The sequence below is a fragment of the Schistocerca piceifrons genome, chromosome 9 (assembly GCF_021461385.2).
Source record: "Schistocerca piceifrons isolate TAMUIC-IGC-003096 chromosome 9, iqSchPice1.1, whole genome shotgun sequence".
In the NCBI taxonomy this organism is placed as follows: Eukaryota; Metazoa; Arthropoda; class Insecta; order Orthoptera; family Acrididae; genus Schistocerca; species Schistocerca piceifrons.
Genome location: NC_060146.1, coordinates 133954297 through 133981439, shown reverse-complemented (window position 1 = coordinate 133981439; position 27143 = coordinate 133954297). Strand labels below are relative to the sequence as shown.

The 27143-nt window shown below is 39.1% G+C and overlaps 1 protein-coding gene across 3 annotated transcripts in view; it reads left to right on the top strand.

Moving 5' to 3' along the window:
• Positions 1–27143, top strand: part of LOC124717047 (GATOR complex protein NPRL3) — a 108491-nt gene that overhangs the window by 20976 nt on the left and 60372 nt on the right. For 2 of the 3 annotated variants that reach the window (XM_047243721.1, XM_047243718.1), the window contains exons 2-3: positions 2105–2362; positions 26236–26410. In XM_047243721.1, the coding sequence (XP_047099677.1) occupies positions 2105–2362; positions 26236–26410 (433 nt within the window). The remainder of the gene's footprint in view (positions 1–2104; positions 2363–26235; positions 26411–27143) is intronic. The other variant, XM_047243719.1, reaches the window with a different exon arrangement.

Genomic DNA, 27143 nt, shown 5'->3' with positions numbered 1-27143 from the left:
ACATTTTGAACTGTAGTCTATTATGATTTCTACTTACATGTGCAGTGTTACATGGCTTTATGCTTAATTACAGACTTACTGATTCATCAGTTGATTTGTTTTCACCTCGTAACGTCCACGGTTTACGTCCTCCTTCATTGCTGAGCGATGTATCATTTTTCGTTCTGACGTTGCAACTCTTCCTTTCCTATATCTTTACTACTTTTTATCTGTATAAATGATGAACTATTGGTTTTGCCATTTAACACCTTTTTAATAACTGTGTAAGTATTACAGGCATCGGGTCCCACCTAATGTGTCACCCGCCTAAACATTTTACAAGAACCTTTCAAGACTCGATCGATCTGTTTACAAAGAGAGAAAAAAGAATATCTCTTCCTTTGACGTTGTCCAACAACGACCTAGGAAGCTCGACGCCCTCGCGGCCCAGGCTCTTCCATGGCTCACGGTAGTTTGCAGCATTCGTTTTATTCCTTGCCAACTTGCCGCTACGTCGAACTTTCGTGGTGATCGTTGGGCAACATCTTCCACGTTATCTGCAACATAAATAAACTTTCTTCCCACAGTATTTCTGAAAACCCAAAAAGACAAATGTAAGAACATAATAATACTAACTATTCTTACAATTTTTCGTATAAGTCTTGGTCGATTTAATGAGGGGTGGGACAGGCCTAAGCTTTGTGACACCACACCTGATAATTGAAGGGATCGGCAGTAGAAATTGTGGACCCTCAGTGTAGTATTTACTAGCCTAATCACATTATCGGTTGTGTTCCTGAATGCACCACATGCTGGGACCTAATAGTTTCATATGTAAGATTAGAGAGCGCTGTCTCCTTTTTGGTGGGGAGGACACAGCATGCTATCTCAGATGGACAGTCATCAACAGATTTAGAAGGAACTTTAGGTGTGGAAGTGTGTTGGTGTGTTCATGTTGTATATTAATGACCTTGCAGACAATATTAATAGCAACCTCAGGCTTCCGGCAAATGACATGGTTATTTATAATGAAGTATTGTCTGAAAGAAGTGACATAAATTTTCAGTCCAATCTTGATAAGATTTCAAAGTGATGCAAATATTGGCAATTTACTTTAAAATTGTGCACGGCACAAAATGGAAAACAACAACAACAACAACAACAACAACAACATGATATCCTGTGATTATAAAATCAATGAAAATGCTGTTAGAATCAGCCAACCCATAAAAATACTTGGATGTAACACTTTTTAGGAATATGAAAAGGAATGATCACATAGGCTCAGTCAAAGGTAAAGTAGGTAGTAGATGTTAGTTTATTGGTATAATATGTATAATAGGCCTATATTGGTATAATATGTACTGGGGAAATACATTCAGTCTACAAAGGAGATAGCTTACAAATCACTTGTGTTACCAGTTCTAGAATATTGCTCGAATGTGTGGGACCCATACCAAATAAGACTAACAGAACGTTGAACATGCACAGAGAAGGTCACAGCTTTGTTTGATCCATGGCAGTGCATCACAGAGATACTGAGGGGACTGAACTGGAAGACTCTTGAAGATGGATGTAAACTATCCTGTGAAAGTATACTAACAAAGTTTCAAGAACAGGCTTTAATGATGACTCTAGGAATATACCCCCTGTGTATTGCTCAGCTAGAGACCGTGAGGATAAGATTAGAATAATTACTGTATGCACAAAGGCACTCAGTCAGTTATTTTTCCTGTGCTTCATACATAAATGGAATGGGAAGAAACCGTAATAACTGGTAAAATGGGTCATAGCCTCTGCCATGCACTTCACAGTAGTATGCAGAATATAGATGTAGATGTAGATATAAATTCTTTTGGATTTTTGTATTTATGTTTTTGTCTTTAAATTCCACAGAACATATAACATACAATAACACAAAATATACTGTTTTCGGTAAGCCCTTTCTTCTACCGATCCCTTTAATTCTTCTGTCTTCTTCCAGGAGAATTCGTTCAAAAATAATTCAGTATCTTCACAATGATTCTACTTGTTTACATTTTTTATATTCTTATGTGTTGCGAATCCTGTTATAACACTTACTACATTTTTTATTGTTGGTCGATACTGTACTGTATATTTACAGGCCGGAGGAGGATCGAGATCGTGGGAGCCATTTGGACGATACTGAGTGTCCCTTCGAGCTGATAGTGCAACGCTCTGCTCTAGCTCGCAAGTTGCGCTCTGTGTACGAGGACTTGAGCACGACAGGGCTGGTACAGATCCGCATCAACAATTGGATAGAAGTGAGCTTCTGTTTGCCACAGAAGGTGCACCAGTGCCACTGCAGGGGCATTGTGCTGGAGCCAGAATCCATCAAGAGGTACCTTGAGTTTGAAGAAAGGTGCGATATACAATCTAACATATGCCTGTTGTGCACTGGACCCCGCTTACCGCACTTTTCTGTATTTTTCTTCAGCCTCGTCTTATGCTTGTTGTTCTTTGTTGGTGTGGAATTGTTGTATTAAGTAATGTATATAATTTGTTAAATTATGAAGGTAAGAAAATGTCCACATACTAATAACGTAAATTGAAATGGAGGAAGCAGCATTATACATTGATCAGCCAGAACATTATGACCAGTGACCTCCTGTCAGTATAAATCGAGGAATGACTGCTAGTCAGACATATGCATGGTGCATGTAGTTATCAGTGAGTGTGCTGTCTGTGTGTGGAATGGGGAATGCGTGCGATGTATCTGGGTTTGACCGAGGGCAGATTGTGACAGCCTGGAGGCTCGTCATGAGCATTTTGGAAACTGCAAGACTTGTTGGGTGTTCAAGGAGTGTCTTTAACATGTGGAAAAACCAAGGAGAAACCATGTCCAGATGTGTTGTTGGGTGGCCACCCCTCGTTACAAATGTCAAACATCGTAAGCTGGGCAGACTGGTAAAACAGGACAGGTAGCAAATTGCGATGGAACTAACATCAGACTAATGCTGGGTGGAGTGTAAGTGTATATGAACTCGTGGTGCACCGAACACTTCTAATGATGGGCCTCTGCAGCCAATGACCCATGCATCCGCCAGTTTTAACACCACATCGGCAACAACAAAAAAATGGGCATGTTACCCCATCGGCACTGGATATCACGGTGGCAGAGCATGGTCTGATGAATCCCAATACCTCCTTCATTGTGCCCATGAGAGATCACAAATCCACCATCTTTCAGGGGAACAGCTCCTTGACACCTGTACTGTGGAATGGAGACAAGCTGGCAGTGGCTTCATTATGTTCGGGGGAACATTTACGTGGCTATCTATGTACACTGGTTGCAGACTACGTACACCCTTTTATGATGATTGTGTTTCCCGACAGCAGTATTATTTTTCAGGAAGATATTGCCCCAAGTCATGAGGACAGGAGAGTGATGGAGTGGCTCGAGGAACACAGTGGTGAGTTTCAGTTGATGTGTTGGTCTCACAACCCGCCAGATCTGAACCCGATGGAACACATCTGGGATGTGATTGAATGTGACATTGGAGCCCATTGCCACCCTCCTTGGAATTTGCAGGAATTAAGTGACTTGTGTGTGTGCAGAGTGGTGCTCTAGCAATCTACCAAGGCCTCATTGTTTCCATGCCACAATGTATCACTGCTGTTATCCGTACCAAAGGTGGACATACCGGCTGTTAGGTTTGATGATCATAATGTTCTGGCTGATCGTTGTAAATCAGTTGGCATTTTAACACTTAGTTTTTTTAGCCAAGGCTTCTCTGTTAGGAGCTCAATGGGCGAAGAACAAGCATGTTTTATAAAATCTTCTAGGATCACACGCAATTTGTGTTTATAGTCGGTGTGATGAATGACAGCTGGCTCTGAATGTAGAAAAATGTAAGTTAATGCAGATGACTAGGAAAACAAACTCATGTTTGAATACTACATTAGTAGTGTGTTTCTTGACACGGTCATGTCTATTAAATATCTAGGCATAACACTGCAAAGTGAATGGAACGAGTATGTGAGGATTGTAGTAGGAGAGGTGATTGGTTGACTTTAATGTATTTGGAGAATTTTAGTAAAGTGTGGTACATCTGTAAAGGAGAGTGCATGTAGGGTACTAGTGCGACCTATTATCGAGTGTTTGGGATCCGCAGCAGTTCGAATTAAAGGAAGACGTCAAAGCAGTTCAAAGGGAGGCTGCCATATTTGTTGCATAGGTTCAAACAACACACTTCTATTACGGAGTTGCTGTCGGAACTCATATGGTAATTGCTGGAGGGAAGGCAGCATTCTTTCTGAGGTGCACTATTGAGAAAAGTTAGAGATCCAGAATTTGAGGCTGACTGCTGAATGTTTATACTGTCACCAGTGTAGATAAGATTAAGAGATTAGGGCTTGTACAGAGGTGTGTCGACAGTCTTTTTCCCCTCACTCTGTTTGTGAGTTGAACAGAAAAGGAAATGATTATTGGTGGTACAGAGTACCCTCCACCACGGACCATATGGTGTATGCAGATGTAGACGTGTCCCAGTTCCATTAGGATGATGGGTATGAAAAATAATTGATTATGTTCACAAAATCACTGTATTCATTCAAAATAGCCTCCCCCTGAATCAATACACAGCTGAAAACATTTTAGAAGTGTTTTGAAACAATCACTGTAGTTGTTTGTTTGAATTGCATTTAGTGCTGCAGTGCAATTTTCTTGGGTGTCTGTAACTGCATTGTAACTATGTTCCTTCAATGCTAACTTCAATTTAGGGAACAACCAGATATCTGTTGACCAAGGAATGTAATCCATTTGCCGGCAAGAAACTCATGCACAGTCTTTTCTTTGTGGGCTGGGGCATTGTGGAGGAGCGACTGGGAACCTACCTTACGGTAGTCAAGTTAAATTCGACAAATTTTCACCCACAAACATTTGGAGGATATTGAGATAATACTCAGAATCAATGGTTTGCACATGTGGTACAAATGCCCTGTGAATCATTCCTTTGGAATGGAATAAAAGTGTCAGATTTGTCTTTGCATGGCTCTTCTCGCAAGTGCACTTTCTTGGGTTTCAGCTTTTGTGGGCTAAACCACACTACACTCTGCCGCTTTTTAATGGGTTCCTGTTGGAAACATCTTGTCTCATTACCAATTACAGTATCACTTTGAGCTGCTTGTAACAGGTCATTGCAGAGTTGGACTCTGCCATATTTTTCATCGCCTCAGATTGCATGCAGCACAAACCACACTCAAATTGCCCAAACCCTCAGGCAAAATTCTGTGCATGAAAGTTTTCGGTATTCCTGACAGCTCCTTGATTAGCAATGGAGAAAAACATGTATCTGATGCAATGATATTGGCTTCTTTTTACATATTTTCATCTGTACATCTTATTTGTGGCTTTGATGCTCTTGGCATCTCCTTAATGTCCTCCCTGCCGTCATGAAACAAAGCATACCATGAAAAAAATTTGGATGACTTAAACATTCACTGCAATAAACACTTTTTCAAACATTTTACTGTATGTGAATATATGATTGGTGTGACAAATTCAGCCAAAATAGTATAAATCTTAATCTATAGGTAAGGCAGTTGCAAATATTAGTGATTGGCTGATGTGCCCAACTTCAACACAAAACTTGATGTTACCTAACTGTTCCAGTCCCATTTTCCAATGAGTGTAAGACACATACTGTTACATTTGCAACCAGGACACCCGTTGCAGCAACGATAGCGCTTTGATCCTCTATGCAGCCTTTGTTGAAACTTCAAGGATTCTAATGTATTAACTTGCCATGAGTTAGCCTTTCAGTTTGTAATTACACACAAGCATTCCTAATGTAATTGGGGCATGCTGTGCTACGACGTCTTAGGGATTAGACAGTTGAGCTCTGTTAAATGATGGGGCACGGGTCATCTGTCTCTTTATCAAACAATGTTTTTGCAACCTTTTCAGGAAATTATTGGTTGATATGTCTCTAGAAGATGGCATTTCTTCCTACTATAGTGATGTTTGTAGCAAAACATTAAAATATTTTATTGCATCACTAGGATTCCCTTGAGTGTCCTTGATATCAGTCAGTGATTCAAGGTATATCCTCTAACAGATGTAAGCTCACTGGAAAAAGTATTAGTCACCCCATTAACACTTTGACGTTGGCACTTGTAGGAATATCGGACCAAGAAGACTGGCCATTTATGCTAGTATTTAAAGTGTTACTGGCACATATGTCATTCATGTAACTTATATAGCAATACAAGGACCAAGCCTCAAGATTTATTTTTCATATTTACTTTGGTTCTTTGATAGCTTATAATTTTCAAAATAATGATTATGGTGTCACTCAGTTCTCGAGGCAAGTATCCAACAGAAAGTCTGCACTGCATATGAGGCCCAGCAATATCTCATGCTAGAGTCTACGTGAAGATCACTCTCATCATTACGTCTGCCTCTGGATAAGCTTGATGTACCACAAACGACCAAAGACTGTCTTCTCATGCGGCAACTCATTCAAACACTGAGTTTTCCTATGATATTTTGCAAGTTTGTTTGGCATATACATTCTAAACCCACACCTTCCCAGAAAGGTACAAAGATTTCATTGACACACATTGTTGCACCGGCTGAGTAGCAAAGTTGACTATTTTCGATGAAACACAGGATGATTTGTGAAATTGCTGCTGACTTGTCTACTTTCTTTGTCCCCTCCCAGTCATTTGGGCTGTAAAATTGTAAGACAGATAACAAAAACAGAAATCTCTTTTTACTAACAGTGCATCTGAAAACATCTCTGCCTGTCCCATTGGTTGCAAACAAGCTGTAAACCCATTTGTTCCCCAATTTGAAAATGCATGAATATGTTAACAGACAAATTAATGCCTTTACTTCATTGACATCAAAAACTTGTAGATAGGATAGGTCATAATCTATTTCCTGTTCTGAATTTGTTTTGTGATCACCTAAGATCTTGAAATCTGGATCATTATCACTCTAATCAAAGGCTCATCTGAAGATTCACTGAGATGTCTTTGAACATCCGCATCTGTCTTACATAAAACGTGTTCCATAGAAGGCCCAGCACAGCTTTCCCGTTTCCCTGCAATGAAAAAACAGTAGCATTCAACAGAACACTGGTACATCTGTGGGACCTCTCAGGGCCCATAAATAAGAAACAAAGAACAGTAACAATGAAAGATTTCTGGCATGTGTAGCTTGCCAACCAATAGGAAGGTACACAGAGGAGTATATTTCACTTCGCAGAGGAGGGTCGAAATATCACAATGCAAAAAATCGTAGCAGTCTGAGAGATGGTCCGTAGTAGTTAAGGAGTAATTAAATTCAGTTACAAAAAGCCACACTAGCAGCTCAATTTACTACAGTGTAAGAGAGCAGAGTTACAACAAGCAATATAAATGGTTAAACCAAGGGAAATGCACACAACTTATTAGGAATGAAAATTGATATTCATACAAGAAATAATTATGGTCCAAACTTTACGTGCAGCACACAACTGGCCTGTTAATTACTATGTATATTAAAAGATAAATGTTCACCAAAGGAGTTGTATCACAGCAAGACTTGGCATGCAGGTCTTAAAAAATACTTACAACTTTCTGCAGAACAATGCCTTAAATAGCTTATCTAAAATAAGAATGTTCTTACCGTACAAAAAGTACCTCTATAAAAATGTGTTGTTGCTTTAGATCGCCGTTACTTTTATTTTACGGCTCCAAAACCCTTCCAGTGGTATTACAAGACAGTGGGTCTTTAATGGATCACTAATCAATAGTTGAAATTTAATGAAGTTCAAGATCACCAGATTCAGTAAGAAAGTGGATGAAACTTCTATAATACCTTCACAGAAACTGATGTCCTCCATCGCTCACCACACGGGATGTCGAACACACTGAGGCCTGCCTCCAGAACCTGCGATGAAGAGTTTGAGGCCCACTCGGCTGTATACTTCCATTGATTGGCTGTGCACTACACACAGGGAATGTTGCATCACCCTAGCCATCACCCCATTTCCCGTGGAATATAAACAGTGGTTTCAATCTCTCAAACGCACAACCTGCTGCTTCAGAACCGAGGCCCAGTAAGCACTGCAAAGCCTACAGAGACAAAAGTCACATCAGCAAGCTCACCATCAAGTTTCCTTCTCTGCCTCTTTGTGTGCCGTCTGCACCTGTTTGGAAGCCGTGATATCTGTCAGCAAGTCTGTGAGTAGCAATGTCTCGCAGCTCGTCGATACAAGCTGGTACACAGCTCAGAATCAGTGCCACACAGAATTGCAGATGTTTTGCGTTTGAAAGGTGGATCAGCTCACTGTTAAGCAGGTGGTTATAATGTTTTGGTTGATCGGTGGTTTTCAACACACTGAGTGATGGGTGTTGGCCGTTCCTCTGCATCTTCGTGATGACTGTGTAACTCTTACCATAATACTTGGAATACATGTGGAGTAAGCAGTGGCACAATGTAGTCTTAATTCAATCACTTCATTTGGTCAGCTGTTTACATTTATTATCCTAATGTATGGAATTGCTTTAACTTTCATGTTTTGTTTCTTCTGTGGATTGCTGATTACAGTTTCTTCGAATACATTGCCTTAACCTTTTAGTTACATTGGAACGTGAAAAATTACATAGAATTACTGCATTTTGAGCTTCTGTGTCTACTTTTTTGATCGTCTTGTTCTTATAACAAATTGCACTGTATGTGGTGATATTAAAATAAGGAGGTGGTAGAACTGCTTCAACTAATTGCTAGGAATTGCTATGTCTGTCTGATACTATTTCATTGGCTACTTACAACCAATCTCCAACTCACCCCCCTTGCTTTTCCTCAGCACTCGCAACAAGCATGTACTGACACTGCCGTAGTAGACAAAATTGTTCTTGATTTTTGTTCCACTGCAGACCCTTCAGTTTTAAAACTAGTGTGTAGCTTAGATAGCGTAATTGTAAATACGTACTTCCGAATTTGTAGTTCTCTTACGACAAGTAGTTCTCTTATGACAAGCTGCTATCTGAACTGGTGAGGATCTGATATATTTGTGTATTGGAGAACAGTTAGAATATGTGAGTTCACAATTTTTGATGTTTTATAAATTTGCATTAATCCACTCATTTTTACATTTCTCTTTGCCCTATGGAGTAGGATACAAGAAATAACTATTGATTTAGTATACATAGCAGAGTCATTTTATTTGAGAACACATTTACAAGGAGTGTATGTGTGTGTGTGTGTGTGTGTGTGTGTGTGTGTGTGTGTGTGTGTGTGTGTGTGTGTTTTAAGTAGGTCCTGTTTTGGAATAGAAATAAAACAAGTAGACTCTTCTCAGCAGTTTTATTTTTTACATGAAAGTCTGTACTTTAATCGATGTTTCAACGTAATTCGCACCAATATTATGGCACTTACCATATTGTACAACCAACTTTGAATACCATCCACATAGAACTCTGCAGCCAGAACAAAACTTTCAGGCTTATATATAGAGCACCTTATGAAATTGTTAAAGAACATCTAAATTATCGAAAGTTATGCTGAGGCAGCAGATTCCTACAAGGATGGTATTGAAAGCTGGTCTAATGGTACAATCTGTGTACCAAAAAAATTGCTAAGAAAAGTCTGTTTGCTTTATTTTTATTTCAAAACAGTACTCACTTTAAAAAAAAGGTGCCTCATACTTTAGTACGTAAACATCTTGCAAGGGAATACCAGACTTTTTTTTGTGAACTAGTTTCAAAACCTCTCAATGTACAGAAGTTCAGTACTACTTCTAAACATAAAAACTGTAATAAAGGAAAATTGTAGATTTCAGTTGCATATGAGGTTTGATCACAAAGTAATGGGATTTTTGTTTAAGAAGAATTTTATTTATTCATCATCATCATCATCAGCTTTGTCCCCATCAAAGTAATACTCCTCAGATATAATACACTTGTGCCATCATTTTTTCCTATCTTGGAAGCACCTCTGGAACTCGCTCATTATTAAGTTGTTTAACTCCTTCAATGATTTTGTTTTTATCTCATCAGTGGCGGAAAATTGATAATCTTTAGTGGTTCTGTTCATCCTCGGGAATACAAAAAAGTCCCAGGGGCCCACGCCCAGTGAATATGGTGACTGAGGCAACATAATGGTTTTGTTTTCTATCAAAATAGTCACGAACAAGTATTGAAGTGTGAGCGGGAGTTTTATCGTGATGTAATTTGCAGAAGTGGTTTTGCCACAATTCTGATCATTTTCTTCAGATTTCTTCAAGCAAATAACGCGTAACTTCCAGTAGCATACCTGTTGGCTGTACGACCATAATCATTACGATCAAAGAAAACAGTGAGAAAAAACTTCTCGAATTATTTTTGGTCTTAGCTCTTCAGGCAGTTTCCATTGTGATGATTGGGCCTTGGTTTTGATGTCATACCCATGTACCCACATTTTGTCACCTGTTGTAGCCTTCTTTAGAAGTTCTGGATCATTGTTGACTTCATTTAGCATTCCTGAGCGATGTTTCGTGCGACATTGTTTTTGGTCAAAATTCAACAGTTTTGGAACAAATTTTGTTGCTGTACATTTCATACCCAAAACATTAAAAAAAAAATTGCTTGGTATGAGCCAAAGGATATGTCGATACCATCAGCAACCTCTCTGATGGTGATTCAGCAGTTTTCTTAACTTCTTCCATATTGTTGCCAATTATCAATCTTACTCATTGTAGATTTACCAAAAGCCACAGTCATCATTTTGAATGTGCTGCAGCACTTTATTCCATTTTTTCAAGGAAAATGTAATGCAAATTCTGTGATCCATCTTTTTCAAAAATAAAAATATGCTGAGCACGTGAAAACACACACAATATTTTCAATTGTCAACAATGAACTAAATATTCAAAACAGCTGAAAATGCAAACATACATAAAGAACATGTGTTCCAGGAAGACAAAAAATTTTGAAAATCAAATGTTTAAAGCCTATGAAATTAAAAAAAATCCTGTTAAACCACACCTTGCATGCATTTATGATATTGAAAATGCCATGCCTTTGTTTATTGATTTGTAATATTGATGTATTACCTGTACCTTATGTGATATGATAATTTATACAAAATTATAAGAATTGTTTGACTTTAAGAAATGGCAGATGATTAGATTGGAATACATTGCCATTGTATATCAAGAGACAAATATAACAAATGGTAACAAATGACTAATTATGAATTTTGAAAATTTACTTAGCTTTGAGTGCTTTAACTAAAATGTTTGTGTGGGTTGTTGCATAAATTAATAACCAGACAACTTTTTGCATTCATGCCATTCTCTCAATTACTTGCATTTGCACCAACTTTTAACAAAACTTTATACAGTAAACATTATGTGCTGATGAACTTTAACATAGCTTCAAACAAGCGAGGTGGCACAGTGTTTAGCACACTGGACTCTGATTTGGGAGGATGACTGTTCAAACTCGCCTCCGACCATCCTGATTAGGTTTTTCGTGATTTCCTTAAATCGCTTCAGGCAAATGCCAGGATGGTTCCTCTGAAAGGACATGGCCGACTACCTTCCCCATCCTTCCTTAATCCGATGGGACCGATGGCCTCAATGTTTGGTCCCCTCCACCCCTCGTACCAACCAACCATGGCTTAAATTCACATGACGTAGCAGAGACTGGTACTGCAGTGTGACAACAAGAAACTTTGACTAAATTGGTGGGACTGATGCCAGAGCACAAATAACATACAAAAATTACCGTATTATGATCCATTATTGATATGCGTACATATTTAAATGTATAATTAAAAATTAATAAAATAGTTTTTTCAATTAGTTGTCTTGAAATGAATCTAAATTATATTTTAATTGCTTAATAATTTTTGGCACTAAATGTTCCCTGAATTTTGGACTAAAGCTGAATAAATCATTACAGTCAGATATTTGTTTAATACGTTTTTACACATTTTTAAGCTGGTTATATGTAAAGTTGGATTCGTAGATTGTTTGTATGAAATAATAATATTGTGGCATCCAGTAGTACGTTCATTAAGTTTAGCTACATTTGCAAGCTAACAAAACATCAAAATTATGTATGAGAAAAGTTAACAGTAATTTCAAACATAATCATTTCTGCAAGCTGTTTATCAGGTTTTACATTTAACTTACATTCATAAATATATATCGATCATGTGTTGACCTCATGATGACCTTCCATAGATGGCATTCTAGTGCACTTTGGAACCAGTTCTCGCGGACGCCCAACTTCTGAAGGTCCTTCTGCAGTTCATCCTCCCAATGCTTCCATGTCTTCCAATTTGACGGGTACCATCAGACTTTCGCGTAAGCACAGCTTTGGCGCAGTGTGTTACCTCCTGGCAGTGTACCCTGCGGGACTTACTCTCCACACTTTCATTTTCTGCACGACATTCGATTGTTTCATCAGCTCGTACAGTTCCTGGTTCTTTCTATGTTTCTCAATGTTCTCTTTATGGATTACGAGGGTGGTTTCAAAAGTTCTTGGAATGGAATAGAAAAAAGTACTTTCATCACTGAAACTTTTTTTATTTTTCAACGTAGCTCCTCGTAGATTAATGCGCTTGGTCCAACGATGTTTCAGTGCCTTGATCCTATCTCGAAAATGAGTTTCCTCCAGGCCTGCAAAATAGTTGTCAATTCCGGTTGTCAGTTCTTAGTTTGAAATGAATGTTCATCCATCAAGAAAAATTTTTAGTGTTGGGAAGAGGTGGAAGTCTGATGGAGCCATATCAGGTGAATAAGGTGGGTGTGGCAACAATTCATACCTTAGTTTGTGTAATGCCCATTTTCATGCGTTTTTGATCCAGCGTCATTATTTTGCAGATAATTTTTTCATTTCTAATTCTTCAGTTAAAATGTGATGTACCCTATCAGATGACATCTGGCAACTGTGAGCAATTTCACACACTTTTAATCCTCCATGACCATTTTGTGCACTTTTACAATGATTTCTGGAGTAGTGACACATCTTGGCCAACCACTGCACGGGTCATCATCTAAGCTTTCTCGACAAAATTTAAATTAATTTGTCCACTTGGCAACAGTTGAACATGAAGGACAGAGTCCCCCAGGGTATTCTGGAAATCAGCATTAATGTCCTTTGCTTTCATACCTTTCTTTACAAAGTACTTGATCACTGCTTGAATCTTGTTTTATTTATTTATTTATTTTTTTTCCATCTTCGCAAATCACTATGCAGGAACAGCAGCAGAACCACGTTACCGCCACAGCCCTCTTCCAAGAGCACTGATGTGGCATGTGTTTACAGGCAACAGTCCAATGAATATCACGTAAACAACTTGTTGTGCTAACACTGACCTCAGTAAACTTAGTTTCGGTGCGGACAGTGGTGGGTTAGACCTAAGCTGTTTTAGCTTCCCTGTTAAAATCAGACTAAATCAAATCAACACTGACCTTTTGTGGTGATTCCGAGAACTTTCAAACCACCTTCGTAGATCAAAGATGTTTCTCAGAATTTTCCATTTAAACATCAACATGTTATCTTCAGTTTTTTTTAGTGCTTATGGTTTCTCTCCCATATAACAGAGATAATATCACTTCATTCTTTAAGTTTAGTGTTAATTTGACAGACTTCTTGATGATATGTGCTTCAGACTGAAATAATGCGGGGAAATTTTTACATTCAAATTGAAGGGTCAAATAGTATACTAGTCACACACATTGCAATCTCTGACATTATTTATCAGGTTGAAGTTGTAGTGCACAGTTGTAGTTTGTTGGTGAGACATTTAGAAATAAATAGATTTTATTTGCTTCATTAACTGCAACAATTTCACCAAACATTTTGAAAATCTCCCGGTTGAAGCTGGGATAGTGCTTACCAATGCCTCTGACCTGTTGCTCTCTCTGACTCTCCCCAATGTGGACTGAGACCCTGGTTTTGAAGTTTTCATTTTGGCAATCCAGGAAACATTCCAGCTTGAAAATCCCTCATAGTCATTCTGACATTCCTGCCATGCAATGGTTTCTTCATCTGAACATGCAACAACAGGGTACAGAATAAGGGATGGAGGAACAGAGAGCATCATCATGATTTGCATGAGTTTCAAATTGAAAATATTCAATTCATCGTTTCTTTGTCTTCAGTCTGAAAACTGGTTTCATGCAACGCTCCATTCTACTCTATCGTTTGCAAGCCTCTTCATCTCTAAATAACTACTGCAACCAACAGCCTTCTGAATTTGCTTACTGTATTCATCTTTTGGTCTCCCTCTACAATATTTACCCCCACACAATTCCTTGCAGTACTAAATTGGTGACCCCTTGATGTCTCAGAATGTGTCCTGTCAACCGATCCCTTCTTCTTTTCAGGTTGTTCCGCAAATTAATTTTCTCCCCAATTCTATACAGTACCACCGCATTAGTTACATGATCTACCAACTCAATCTTCAGCATTCTTCTGCAGCACCACATTCCAAAAGCTTCTCTCTTCTTGTCTAAAGTATTGCCATTCTACCTACATTTTATATCCACTTTACTTCTGCCATCGTCAGTTATTTTGCTGCCCTAATACTGGAAACTCATCTACTACTTTGTGTCTCGTTTACTAATTCCCTTATCATCTCGTTATTCGATTATTGTTGCTTTGCTTTTGTTGTTCTTCATCTTATATCCTCCTTTCAAGACACTGTCAATTCCATTCAACTGCTCTCCCAAGTCCTTTGCTATGCCTGACAGAACTTTAATTCCTGCTCCAAATTTTTACTTGGTTTTCTATACTGCTTATTCAGTATATAGATTGAATAACATTGGGGATAGGCTATGATCCTGTCTCACTCCTACATCTACATCTAAATTTATACTCTGCCAACCACCATGAGCTGCATGGCAGAGGGGTACATCCCATTGTACCAGTTCCTAGGGTTTCTTCCTGTTCCATTCACATATGGAGTGTGGGAAGAGGTATTGCCTCACTTGTTCCTACATTTCTCTGGAATCCAAACTGATGTTTCTCAAGGTCGATCTCTACCACCTTTTCTGTTGTTCTGTAAGGAATATGTGTTAGTATTGTGTGGATTTTTTTTACCTGATTGTGAGATAGATGCTCACTAGATGGGCTGCATTGATACTTGCTTTGGGCTGCCTGCTGTGGGTTGGACACCACTCCCAGGGAGCAACCCCCCCCCCCCCCCCCCCCCCGGCCCCTCCCAGACAGCTTCCTGTGACCCTTTGTCTTCGTGCAAGCCTCCAGTAATCTTCTCAGGAGACATTAATAATTTGCTCTGTGACAGTTAAAGCATAATGGTAGTCCCAAAAAGCACTCAGTGTCGCCTTGTTCGATGATGTCCAGAAGTAAATCAACATATTCATTGCTTGCTATGCTCTTTTGTCATGGGGCTGTAGTCATATGTCCGTCATTTGTCCAAGGTGATTAGAACACTAAAGAAGTCCCAACACAGCAACAAAATTTTCACTGCTGCCTCCATTCACCAGGCTCTTTGAAAGGAAGTGAACGATCATGAAACCCAGCAGGCAATCACCTTTTTGTCATATTCAAAACAATATACAGGATCAATCATTTTATAAGGAAGCTCTCCCTAAGGTTGGTGTTTGCATAAAAACAACAAGATGGCGTTGTGGATCTGCTTTTATGCAAAACACTTTTGTTTCATTTATTTTCTTCTCCAAACTAGTTTTAGTGACAATATCACCATCATACTAGAACATGCAAAATTAACATTGATATAAACACTACAAAACATTAATTACTTGTGTGCTGTTTTGTAGCCTGTTAATAGTTTTATAATCACTTATTAACTTTAAGTATCAGTATGGTTTCTGTTTTTGTTGCCTTTCTTTCTGGCATATTTTCTGTGTTTTGTTGCCATTTCTTCAGCATACAGCATGCCATCTGCAGCTGTATGAGCAGGTGTTATTAACAAATATGAAAAAAGAGCATTTATATCTGCCAGCATTATTACTATCTCTCTCAAATTTCCACATATCACACAGAGTTATAAATAAGGAACAGAAGTCGTCGGAACCCGTGCTACAATTTTCAAAACCTTCCCACAGTATGCAATAGATTCTTGCCCCACACAAAAACAGCAAAATGGTGCAATATTTTTGAATTATGATCAAGGTGTAAAAGTAATGTTTGTCTGCATTTAAAAGAAACTACAAGCTGACCAGCAAACTACAGTACGTGACAAATTATGTAATATCGTAGTGCACACCAAAACTGTATCCACATCACTAACGTTGACATAAACAAGTTCAGTTTTTCATATTTGTTAGTAACAACCACTCATACAGTTGCCGATGACATGACATGACATGCTGCATGGCAAAGAAATGACAACCAGGCACACAAAATACACTGAAATAGTGGCAATGAGCATGGAAACCCTGCTGTGATTTAAAGTAAAGGCATTATAAAACTATTCACGGACTACAATATTTGGAACCAAAAAGTACATGTATAATAGTGTTTTGTAATGTACGTAATGAAGCTGATTTTGCATTACAGACTAATGAAAAACCCACTGGTGAGGGTGATATTGCCGCTGAAACTAGTTTGGGAAATCAGATAAATAAAACAAAAGTGTTTTGCATCTAAGTGGATCCACAGCCCTCATATTGTTGTTACGTGTAGGATGGTGAAAATGGTTAATCCTTGACTGATTTTCATTTCGCCCCCCATCACATTGATTGTGATAATCCTACTTAGCACAGGGTCTCCATATCTGTAATTGTTCCTGCTTCTTCTTAGATATCAGGTGTGGCACTTTGTTCTTTGGCATTCGTACTTGTTTGACCATACTGTAAATGTCTGCACCATCCACTTATTGTCACTTGATGGTGTACTGTTACCATACATTTCCAGCTTGGAATGGATTGTTGCAGTGTTGCTCCCCTTGAGACGCAGAAAATGAATTGCCGCACAATACTTCACTTTATCAGCAGTCTCATTTCTCTTGGCTCGTCTAGCGGTGTGCTACATTCCTGTGATTTCAAACCTGGGGATTTCAATGTATAACATGTCTGCCGACATTTACTTGCAGACAAACAAAAATTATTAATCAACTTATTTTTTAGGTGATAATTAAAACTTTGGTACCTCTCATAAAGAAGCTTTCTAGCATCTTCTCTCTCATTTTTCATCTCGTTCCCTTACAAGAATTGTGTATTACTGACTAGTTGTCATACTTTTTGCAAAGTAATGAACTTCAGAAAATACTGGTCTCTATATTTGTGGCAGATGGAGTCCACATCCCCTATTCTGATGCTGAGGCACCAGTTTCTTCTCACTGCTTTGAATGCTGTTTCATTTTGGCACGGAGTGATGGAATTGTGGCTTATTGATATTAACTAATTAGAATGCAAAATCAGCTCTAGTCTTTTTTAAAAGATCAAAGCGTTGCTGAGATTTAAATCTTCTCTGGTTTTCAGCTGGCTGATGGTATATGACTGGTACAGTACGAGGGGGTACCCAAAAGAAACCAAAATTTTTAACTTATTTATTCAAATTTTAATCACAAACCTTCAAAGTAATCTTCACCTGCAGTATTACACTTGTCTAATCTTATATTCCATTTTTCAAAACAGTATTTAAATTTATCTTCTGTGATGCTTGACAGCATCTCCATCTTTTTTGTCTTCACCTCAGTAACATCAGCAAAACACTTTCATCTCGTGTCACTTTACATTCTAGGAAACAAAAACATGTCTTACGGGGCAGGGGCAGGTGAGTATCGATGGTTGAGGAACAGGGGTCAGCCATACCTTTTTCGCTTGAGTCGTCATACAGACAGGGCTGTGTAAGCAAGGACATTATCATGATGGGAAAACCAGTCACCTGACTGCTTTTGCCACACACAGTTTTGCAGGCTATTCAAAACTTCCAAGTGGAAAGCCTGGTTAACTGTCTGACCTTGCAAAAAGAACACTGAGTTGACAACTCCTCTCACATTGAAAAAACAAGTCAGCATTGTTTAAATGTTTGATTTTACCTGGTGAGATTTCTTGGGGTGAGACTTACTTGGAATCTTCTACTGGCTTGATTGTTGCTTTGATTCAGATCATAAGCATAGCACCAAGTTTCGTCACCTGCAATAATTTTTGAAAAAAAGTTTGAATCATTTCGGGAAACAGCTCAAAATACGTGGAATGCACATTCGTTTTAGAATTACTGAAGTTTTATTTGGGTTGCCAGCCTTATGATGTGTAAAATCAAATGAGTACAGCAATAGTTGGAAAAAACTGAGTGAGACACTCAATCATTGTCAAAATACAGAGAAACTTATCCAAAATCAGACAATCTGCAATTGGTAAAGAAATTAAATTCATTGCAGACTAGTTATGGGAAGTGCAACGAAAATCATAGCTATAGCTGTTGAGCTACTGTAGCAAATGCTTTGGTAGTTTTGATTCTGTGAACTTTTTGCAAAGACAAGAAACCCCTTCTAATTTAAATACAACCACAAATTCAGCTTTAAAGAAGTACATACATCTATCCTTACCTTAATTTAATGTTTCAAGCTTCTCATAATGACCATGCATATTTCCATCATGATTGATCTTATTGACTGTAGTGAGTGATATTGCACTCATTATTTTTAGGTCTTCAAATTAATTTCCTGTAGCCAAATAATGTAAGATATTAACAGGTGCTGAGTTGTAAGAGTAGCATCTTGCAAATGATGGTCGTTTTTCTTAATTATAGGTGTAATCATTTGCAACAGTACATCAAATGAGTGAGTGTCCATCCTCAGAAAGTTCTGATAATCATTTGGCTTGCTTCTCCTTGAGTCAGTAAATTTTTATGTATCAGTCTTCCCTCTTGCATCACTCCTTAACCCATGTGCACTTCCTCTTTTCCGTCTATGAGTGCGAAATGAACCCAATGGCCAAGTAAAAGCTGGCACCTATATTACCGTATTTACTCGAATCTAAGCCGCACCTGAAAAATGAGACTCGAAATTCAAGGGGAGAGAAAAGTTTGACGCCTCACCTCCAAATCGAAACAAAGTTGGTCCGTTGTAATATGAGACACAATTTAGGTCGAATGAATGACGATACACCTACAGTAGTTTGGTTCGAGTCGTAAGCTTAGCAGTTAAGCTTTACCAGGTAGCCATTGCTATGCGTCAGACGCTCTGTCCGTATTTATACGGGTACCCTTTCTTTTTCACGTGCTTCGTCTGGTTTGAATCAATTGCTTATTTTGCTTTGATCTGATAAGTGCCGTTCTCTTTGTTATAGGTGCTTACGTCACTCTAAGCTGAAAATGCAGTACTGTACTGTGTCATGCATTGTTTGTCGCATTCTGATAGTGAGTGTTTACGGCATGTCACCGCTCGCGGCATAGCTTGCTTTTGTGCACGCTACAGCCGGTTACAATTAAAAAAACAAAAAAAGAGGGGAATCGTCTCATTAGCGAAACAATGGCAAGAGAATGCTATTTGTTGTTACTTACACTGCTGCTTTCTTTGATAATGATCACCAAGAACCAAATAATAGACTGCGTATGATAGAACATGTTCTGAACGAGAGTTAGGCGAAAATTTTTCTCCGTTTGAAAATCTTTGCGGCCGCTTCTTTAGTACATCAAATTCTGCACAGAAATTAGTCATCTTAGATTTAAAAATCAAGTCAGTTGCCGTGCTTCATTTCTGACTGTATCACTATTAGGCATAAGAATAATACGAATATAAACATGACACGATACGTATATTCTTCCACGTTTGCTGTTGTCTCACTCTAGTTTCGTAGTTTATTAGGCAGACAGGATTTAAATGATATAGCAGGAAACACGAAAGAATGCATGGCAAAATGTTTATATTCGTATTATTTTTATGGTGAAGAGAATACTGTATGTGATTCACTTTTCATCAGGTTCTTATTAGCAACCATCACTTCTGACAGGTAGGAAAAAATTCAGAACGTAGAGTTGGCCATATTGACAAACATCCCAAACAGTCTTGCCAGTCGGATTTTCGTAGTACATTGTAATTCTGCTACATTCGAAGATGAACAATACGGAATTTATATTTACTTCGTTGGACAATGTATGAGAATGCAGTGGTCGAAACTCGGGCCGGAGGAAAAAAAGCTCGTCTTCCACCTTTTTTTTTTTAATTTATTTACTGACACAGAAGTTTTGGCGCCAGTATTTATCTTTGTGCCTACAAAGCATGCCTGTGTAGCGCTACATATATTCGACGGCAGAACTTCCACTTGCTTTGCACTTGATTCTAAGCTGCAGGTGGTTTTTTGGATTACAAAAACCGGAAAAAAAGTGCGGCTTAGATTCGAGTAAATACGGTAGTCATATTGACCCATCAAGATTATTTAATACTGAAATCACTTTGCTATCTGGAGACAACCATCAGTGTATTGTCCAATATAATTTTGACAGTCTGCGGGTCATTATACATTAATGCTCTCTCTGGAAAGCTGCTGAAAATGAATTGTTCCTTGTAGGGACTTACTGACTTCTCTATACCACTGGTATGGGTTCTTCATACACTGTTCACCATTTTTTAAAGTGTAAATTCCCATCCTTCCCCCCCCCCCCCCCCTCTCCTCCCACCTCCCCTACACACTATCGCTTTCCAGTGCCTCAATTAATGTAAAATTATCTCAAAATAATTAATGATAAAAGATTAAATGCTTATTGCAGTTGTTTTAATTTGGTGATAATGGCTCTTTACTAATGATAATGTTTGCATGGAATGTCCAAGTTGGAATATCAACAGTATTATGAAAAGGGCAGGTTGCTACTCGCGGTAAAGGTGAGACGTTGAGCTATAGACAGGCATAACGAAAAGACTGTTACATATAAGCTTTCGGCCAAAGCCTTCTTCAGAAAAGACAAACACACACACATTCGTACAAGCAAGCACACCTCACAAACACGACCTCTGCTTCCGACCACTCTAGAATGCCAAAATTCTTGCCATAGTGGCCAGAGATAGCAATCATATGTGTGTGAGGTGTGCTTGCTTGCTTTTTTGTGTGGGTGTGTGCGTGGGTGGGTGCGCGCGCGCGTGTGGGGGCGCGCATGCACGCGTTTCCTTTATAAAGAAGACTTCGGCTGAATGCTTTCAGTCTTTCCATTGCGCCTGTCTGCAACTCGGTGTCATTGATATTATATTTCATTGCAATTGATATGGCTTCTTGAGACAACTAGTGAAGGTCATGGCTGCTAAACTAACAGAGAAAAGCGGGACACAATTCAAAAGTTGAATACTGGGAAACTCTAACACCTGAGCAGGTACACATCTGGGCTATGCACCACCTCTCTAACTCTGCTGATATGATGCTCTCACTGTCTTATCTACAGGTTGTCTAAAGTAATATATACATACTTTGAAACAGAATCTCTCTTTGATTAAACCAGATAGAAATAATTTTTGGTGTATAATGATTCAGAAGGCAATGGAAAGACATAGCCATGCTTCCTTATGTTGCAGGATTGGAAATAAATGTTTACCATTATCATTTGGAGAATGGAAGTGGATGTTAGTGTTACTGGAAAACAGTGTGTGAATGTTCGATGATGCTGGAGAGTTGAATTAGGAGCACCACCTCCTTCACGATTAGCAATTACAGGAATCTGAGACAAGTTTGAAGTTGATGGAATGGTGCATGATGTGCAAAATGGACATAGCAGAAGAAAGAGACATTCAGCAGATAGCAGAAGTAGTGACACAGCAATTTAGATGTAAACACAATACCTGAAAAAGTCTGTGAGGGAATGTTCTCATGAGACTGGGAGCAGCAAAACTGTATTCACAGAATTCTGCTGTCTCAGAGAGATAGAAGATTCACACTCCCAACACTTATCCATGCTGTGAACGAGGATGATTCCAGTAGGTGAACTGAATTTTGTGAGCAGTTCATCAAAATGGATGAGGAAGATGAATGTATCTTTGGTTACATGAAGTTACCATTAAGCCTAAAAGAAAAATTGATCTCCGTATTTGTGTGTACAGAACTAAACTCCCACTGAACATGCCATGAAGGCCTGACAATACCAATCAGCTGCTGTGCCATCCTCAGTCTACAGGTGTCACTAGATGCTGGTATGGAGTGGTATGTGGTCATCACACTGCTCTCCCGCCCGTATTTCAGTTTACAAGACCATAGCTGCTACTTCTCAATCGAGTAGCTCATCAGTTCACCTCACAAGGCTGAGTGCACCGTGCACCCCCGCTTGACACCAGCGCTTGGCAGACTGGACAGTCACCCATCGTAGTGCCAGCCTAGCCTGACAGTGCTTGACTTTTGTGATCTGTTGGGTGTTACCACTGTGGCAAGGCTGTTGGCTATATTTGTGTGTACTAGGCTAATAAAAATCTATAGGTAACTGAAGAAAGGCCTATTAATCTGTTGTGAGTATCAGGCCGTTGTGGTCTGCCGCCTTGAGGGTTAATCGGACTGTACTTCTGTGAAGAGACTGACACCTAGAAATTATCCGTGGTAACTCTAGGCCTTAACAGTATTTTTGATGATGAATAATATTACTTTCAATGGGATGAGGCACCACCTCACCTTCAGCTCGAAGTGGGGGGAATTTCTCGTTAGCACAGTGCCTTCAAAATGGATAGGACAAAGGGAAAGTGCTGTGAAGAATCCATCTCAATTGCCATTTGTAACCTTTTAGACTTTCGTTGTTGGGTTTCTGCCAAAAACACAGTACACTTCAAAACCACAAACAGTGGTTGATCTAATTGGCCAAGCAGTAATACTGTTCCATTAGAAACAGTACAGCTGGTATCCATTCTAAGTTTTCATTTATGATGCATTGTGGTCAGAGTTGGTCATTTTGGGCATATACCTACCCCCATGAACCATAGACCTTGCCATTGGTGGGGAGGCTTGCGTGCCTCACCGATACAGATGGCCGTACTGTAGGTGCAACCACAAGGAGGGGTATCTGTTGAGAGGCCAGACAAACATGTGGTTTCTGAAGAGGGGCAGCAGCCTTTTCAGTAGTTGCAGGGGCAACAGTCTGGATGATTGACTGATCTGGCCTTGTAACACTAACCAAAACGGCCTTCCTGTGCTGGTACTGCGAACGGCTGAAAGCAAGGGGAAACTACAGCCGTAATTTTTCCCGAGGGCATGCAGCTTTACTGTATGGTTAAATGATGATGGTGTCCTCTTGGATAAGATATTCCAGAGGTAAAATAGTCCCCCCCATTCGGATCTCCAGGCGGGGACTACTCAGGAGAACATCATTATCAGGAGAAAGAAAACTGGCGTTCTATGAATCGGAGTGTGGAATGTCAGATCCCTTAATCAGGCAGGCAAGTTAGAAAATTTAAAAAGGGAAATGGATAGGTTAAAGTTAGACGTAGTGGGAATTAGTGAAGTTCGGTGGCAGGAGGAACAAGACTTTTGGTCAGGTGAATACAGGGTTATAAATACAAAATCAAATAGGGGTAATGCAGGAGTAGGTTTAATAATGAATAAAAAAAAATAGGAGTGCGGGTAAGCTACTACAAACAGCATAGTGAATGCATTATTGTGGCCAAGATAGACTCGAAGCCCACACCTACTACAGTACTACAAGTTTATATGCCAACTAGCTCTGCAGATGATGAAGAAATTGATGAAATGTATGATTAGATTAAAGAAATTATTCAGGTAGTGAAGGGAGACGAAAATTTAATAGTCATGGGTGACTGGAATTCAACAGTAGGAAAAGGGAGAAGGAAACATAGTGGGTATATTGATTGGGGGAGAGAAATGGAAGAGGAAGCCGTCTGGTAGAATTTTGCACAGAGCATAACTTAATCATAGCTAACACTTGGTTCAAGAATCATAAAAGAAGGTTGTATACATGGAAAAATCCTGGAGGTACTAGAAGGTATCAGATAGATTATTTAATGGTAAGACAGAGATTTAGGAACCAGGTTTTAAATTGTAAGACATTTCCAGGGGCAGATGTGGACTCTGACCACAATCTATTAGTTATGAACTGTAGATTAAAACTGAAGAAACTGCAAAAAGGTGGGAATTTAAGGAGATGGGACCTGGATAAGCTGACTAAACCAGAGCTTGTACAGAGTTTCAGGGAGAGTGTAAGGGAACAATTGACTGGAATGGGGGAAAGAAATACAGTAGAAGAAGAATGGGTAGGCCTGAGTGATGAAGTAGTGAAGGCAGCAGAGGATCAAGTAGGTAAAAAGACGAGGGCTAGTAGAAATCCTTGGGTAACAGAAGAAATATTGAATTTAATTGATGAAAGGAGAAAATATAAAAATGCAGTAAATGAAGCAGGCAAAAAGGAATACAAACATCTCAAAAATGAGATCGACAGGAAGTGCAAAATGGGTAAGAGGGATGGCTAGAGGACAAATGTAAGGATATAGAGGCTTATCTCACTAGGGTTAAGATAGATACTGCCTACAGGAAAATTAAAGAGACCTTTGGAGAAAAGAGAGCCACTTGTATGGATATCAAGAGCTCAGATGGAAACCCAGTTCTAAGCAAAGATGGGAAAGCACAAAGGTGGAAGGAGTATATAGACGGCCTTTACAAGGGCAATGTACTTGAGGACAATATTATGGAAATGGAAGAGGATGTAGATGAAGATGAAATGGGAGATACGACACTGCATGTAGAGTTTGACAGAGCACTGAAAGACCTGAGTCGAAACAAGGCCCTGGGAGTAGACAACATTCCATTGGAACTACTGACAGCCTTGGGAGAGCCAGTCCTGACAAAACTCTACCATCTGGTGAGCAAGATGTATGAGACAGGTGAAATACCCTCAGGCTTCAAGAAGAATATAATAATTGCAATCCCAAAGAAAACAGGTGTTGACAGATGTGAAAATTACTGAACTATCAGTTTAATAAGTCACAGCTGCAAAATACTAACGCGAATTCTTTACAGACGAATGGAAAAACTGGTAGAAGCCGACCTCGGAGAAGATCAGTTTGGATTCCGCAGAAATGTTGGAACATATGAGGCAATACTAACCCTACGACTTATCTTAGAAAATAAATTAAGGAAAGGCAAACGTACATTTCTAGCATTTGTAGACTTAGAGAAAGGTTTTGACAATGTTGACTGGAACACTCTCTTTCAAATTCTAAAGGTGGCAGGGGTAAAATACAGGGAGCGAAAGGCTATTTACAGTCTGTACAGAAACCAGGTGGCAGTTATAAGAGTCGAGGGGCATGAAAGGGAAGCAGTGGTTGGGAAGGGAGTGAGACAGGATTGTAGCCTCTCCCCGATGTTATTCTATCTGTATATTGAGCAAGCAGTAAAGGAAACAAAAGAAAAATTAGGAGTAGGTATTAAAGTCCATGGAGAAGAAATAAAAACTTTGAGGTTCACCGATGACATTGTAATTCTGTCAGAGACAGCAAAGGACTTGGAAGAGCAGTTGAACGGAATGGACAGTGTCTTGAAAGGAGGATATAAGATGATCATCAACAAAAGCAAAATGAGGATAATGAAATGTAGTCGAATTAAGTCGGGTGATGCTGAGGGTATTAGATTAGGAAATGAGACACTTAAAATAGTAAAGGAGTTTTGCTATTTGAGGAGCAAAATAACTGATGATGGTCGAAGTAGAGAGGATATAAAATGTAGACTGGCAATGGCAAGGAAAGCGTTTCTGAAGAAGAGAAATTTGTTAACGTCGAGTATAGATTTAAGTGTCAGAAAGTCATTTCTGAAAGTATTTGTATGGAGTGTAGCCATGTATGGAAGTGAAACATGGACAATAACCAGTTTGGACAAGAAGAGAATAGAAGCTTTCGAAATGTGGTGGTACAGAAGAATGCTAAAGATTAGATGGGTAGATCATATAACTAATGAGGAGGTATTGAATAGAATTGGGGGGAAGAGGAGTTTGTGGGACAACTTGACTAGAAGAAGGGATCGTTTGGTAGGACATGTTCTGAGGCAGCAAGGGATCACAAATTTAGCGTTGGAGAGCAGCATGGAGGGTAAAAATCGTAGAGGGAGACCAAGAGATGAATACACTAATCAGATTCAGAAGGGTGTAGGTTGCAGTAAGTACTGGGAGATGAAGAAGCTTGCACAGGATAGAGTAGCATGGAGAGCTGCATCAAACCAGTCTCAGAACTGAAGACAACAACAACAACAATCACCTTCTTAAGTTTCACCTTAATGTATATGACACCAAAAGCTTTTCATTTCTGTCTGCTTTAATTAAATGGGTATTAAGGTCCAAAGAGTGTATACATTATTTTGACACACTACATATTTTTAGTGGATGTTTTACACTGCCCTCAATTTCGTGCAGGTGTTTGCAATCCCTGAAGCCGTACCATGGCCTGCTGCTGCTGGTGGAGCCCTCGGAGCTGCTGGAGACTCTTTCTCCAGACTCGTCGCCGGCACTCGTGCGCCTCGTGCAGATCTACTCCCCCATAAAGTCGCTGCAGACACTTGCTGCCGATGCGGACTTAACACTTCGGCAGGTTAGTGCCTTTGTATGAGTGCCTTCTATAATGATGACACTGCCTTAAAAGTTGAAGAATGCTGCAGATTCTGTTATACGTAAATTTCAACGGATAATTTTTAAAATAAACTGAGTGTATGGTGTAAGATGCAACACCCCATTTATTTACGGGCAGATTAAAATAAGTTATTGTTAGCTCTCATTACAAGAAAGGTGACAAGAAAAACGTAAATAATTATTGTCCAATATCCTTACTGAGACATTTCTCCAAAAAAAAAATTGAAAAAGTAATGTACTCAAACATAATCTCACATTGAAGCGGGAGCAATTTACTTAGCATGTCGTGGTTTGGATTTGAGAAGGGTTGCCTAACTGAGAATGCTATTTATAAATTCATTCCCCAAATATTACAAATTGTAAATTATATAATATTGCCATTTTTTTTTTTAATTTCTCAGGGTGTTTTCATTGTATAGATCATGTTACTCTCCTGGGAAAACCTAAGTTTTATGGAATTGATGGCTTTACACACAACTGGTTTGAATAATACTCAACAAACAGAATGCCAAAAGTTGCATGAAATAATTCAGTGCCTTAAGGAGAGAAAATATTAGAGCTTTGAAGAGATCATGAAGGGAGTGCCATAAGCTTCAATTTTGGGTCCACTGCTAGTCCTTATATATCTGATTGATCTACCTCTTAACATTTCATCAAGCAAAACTGGTACTTTTTTAGAGATGAAACTAGTGTGA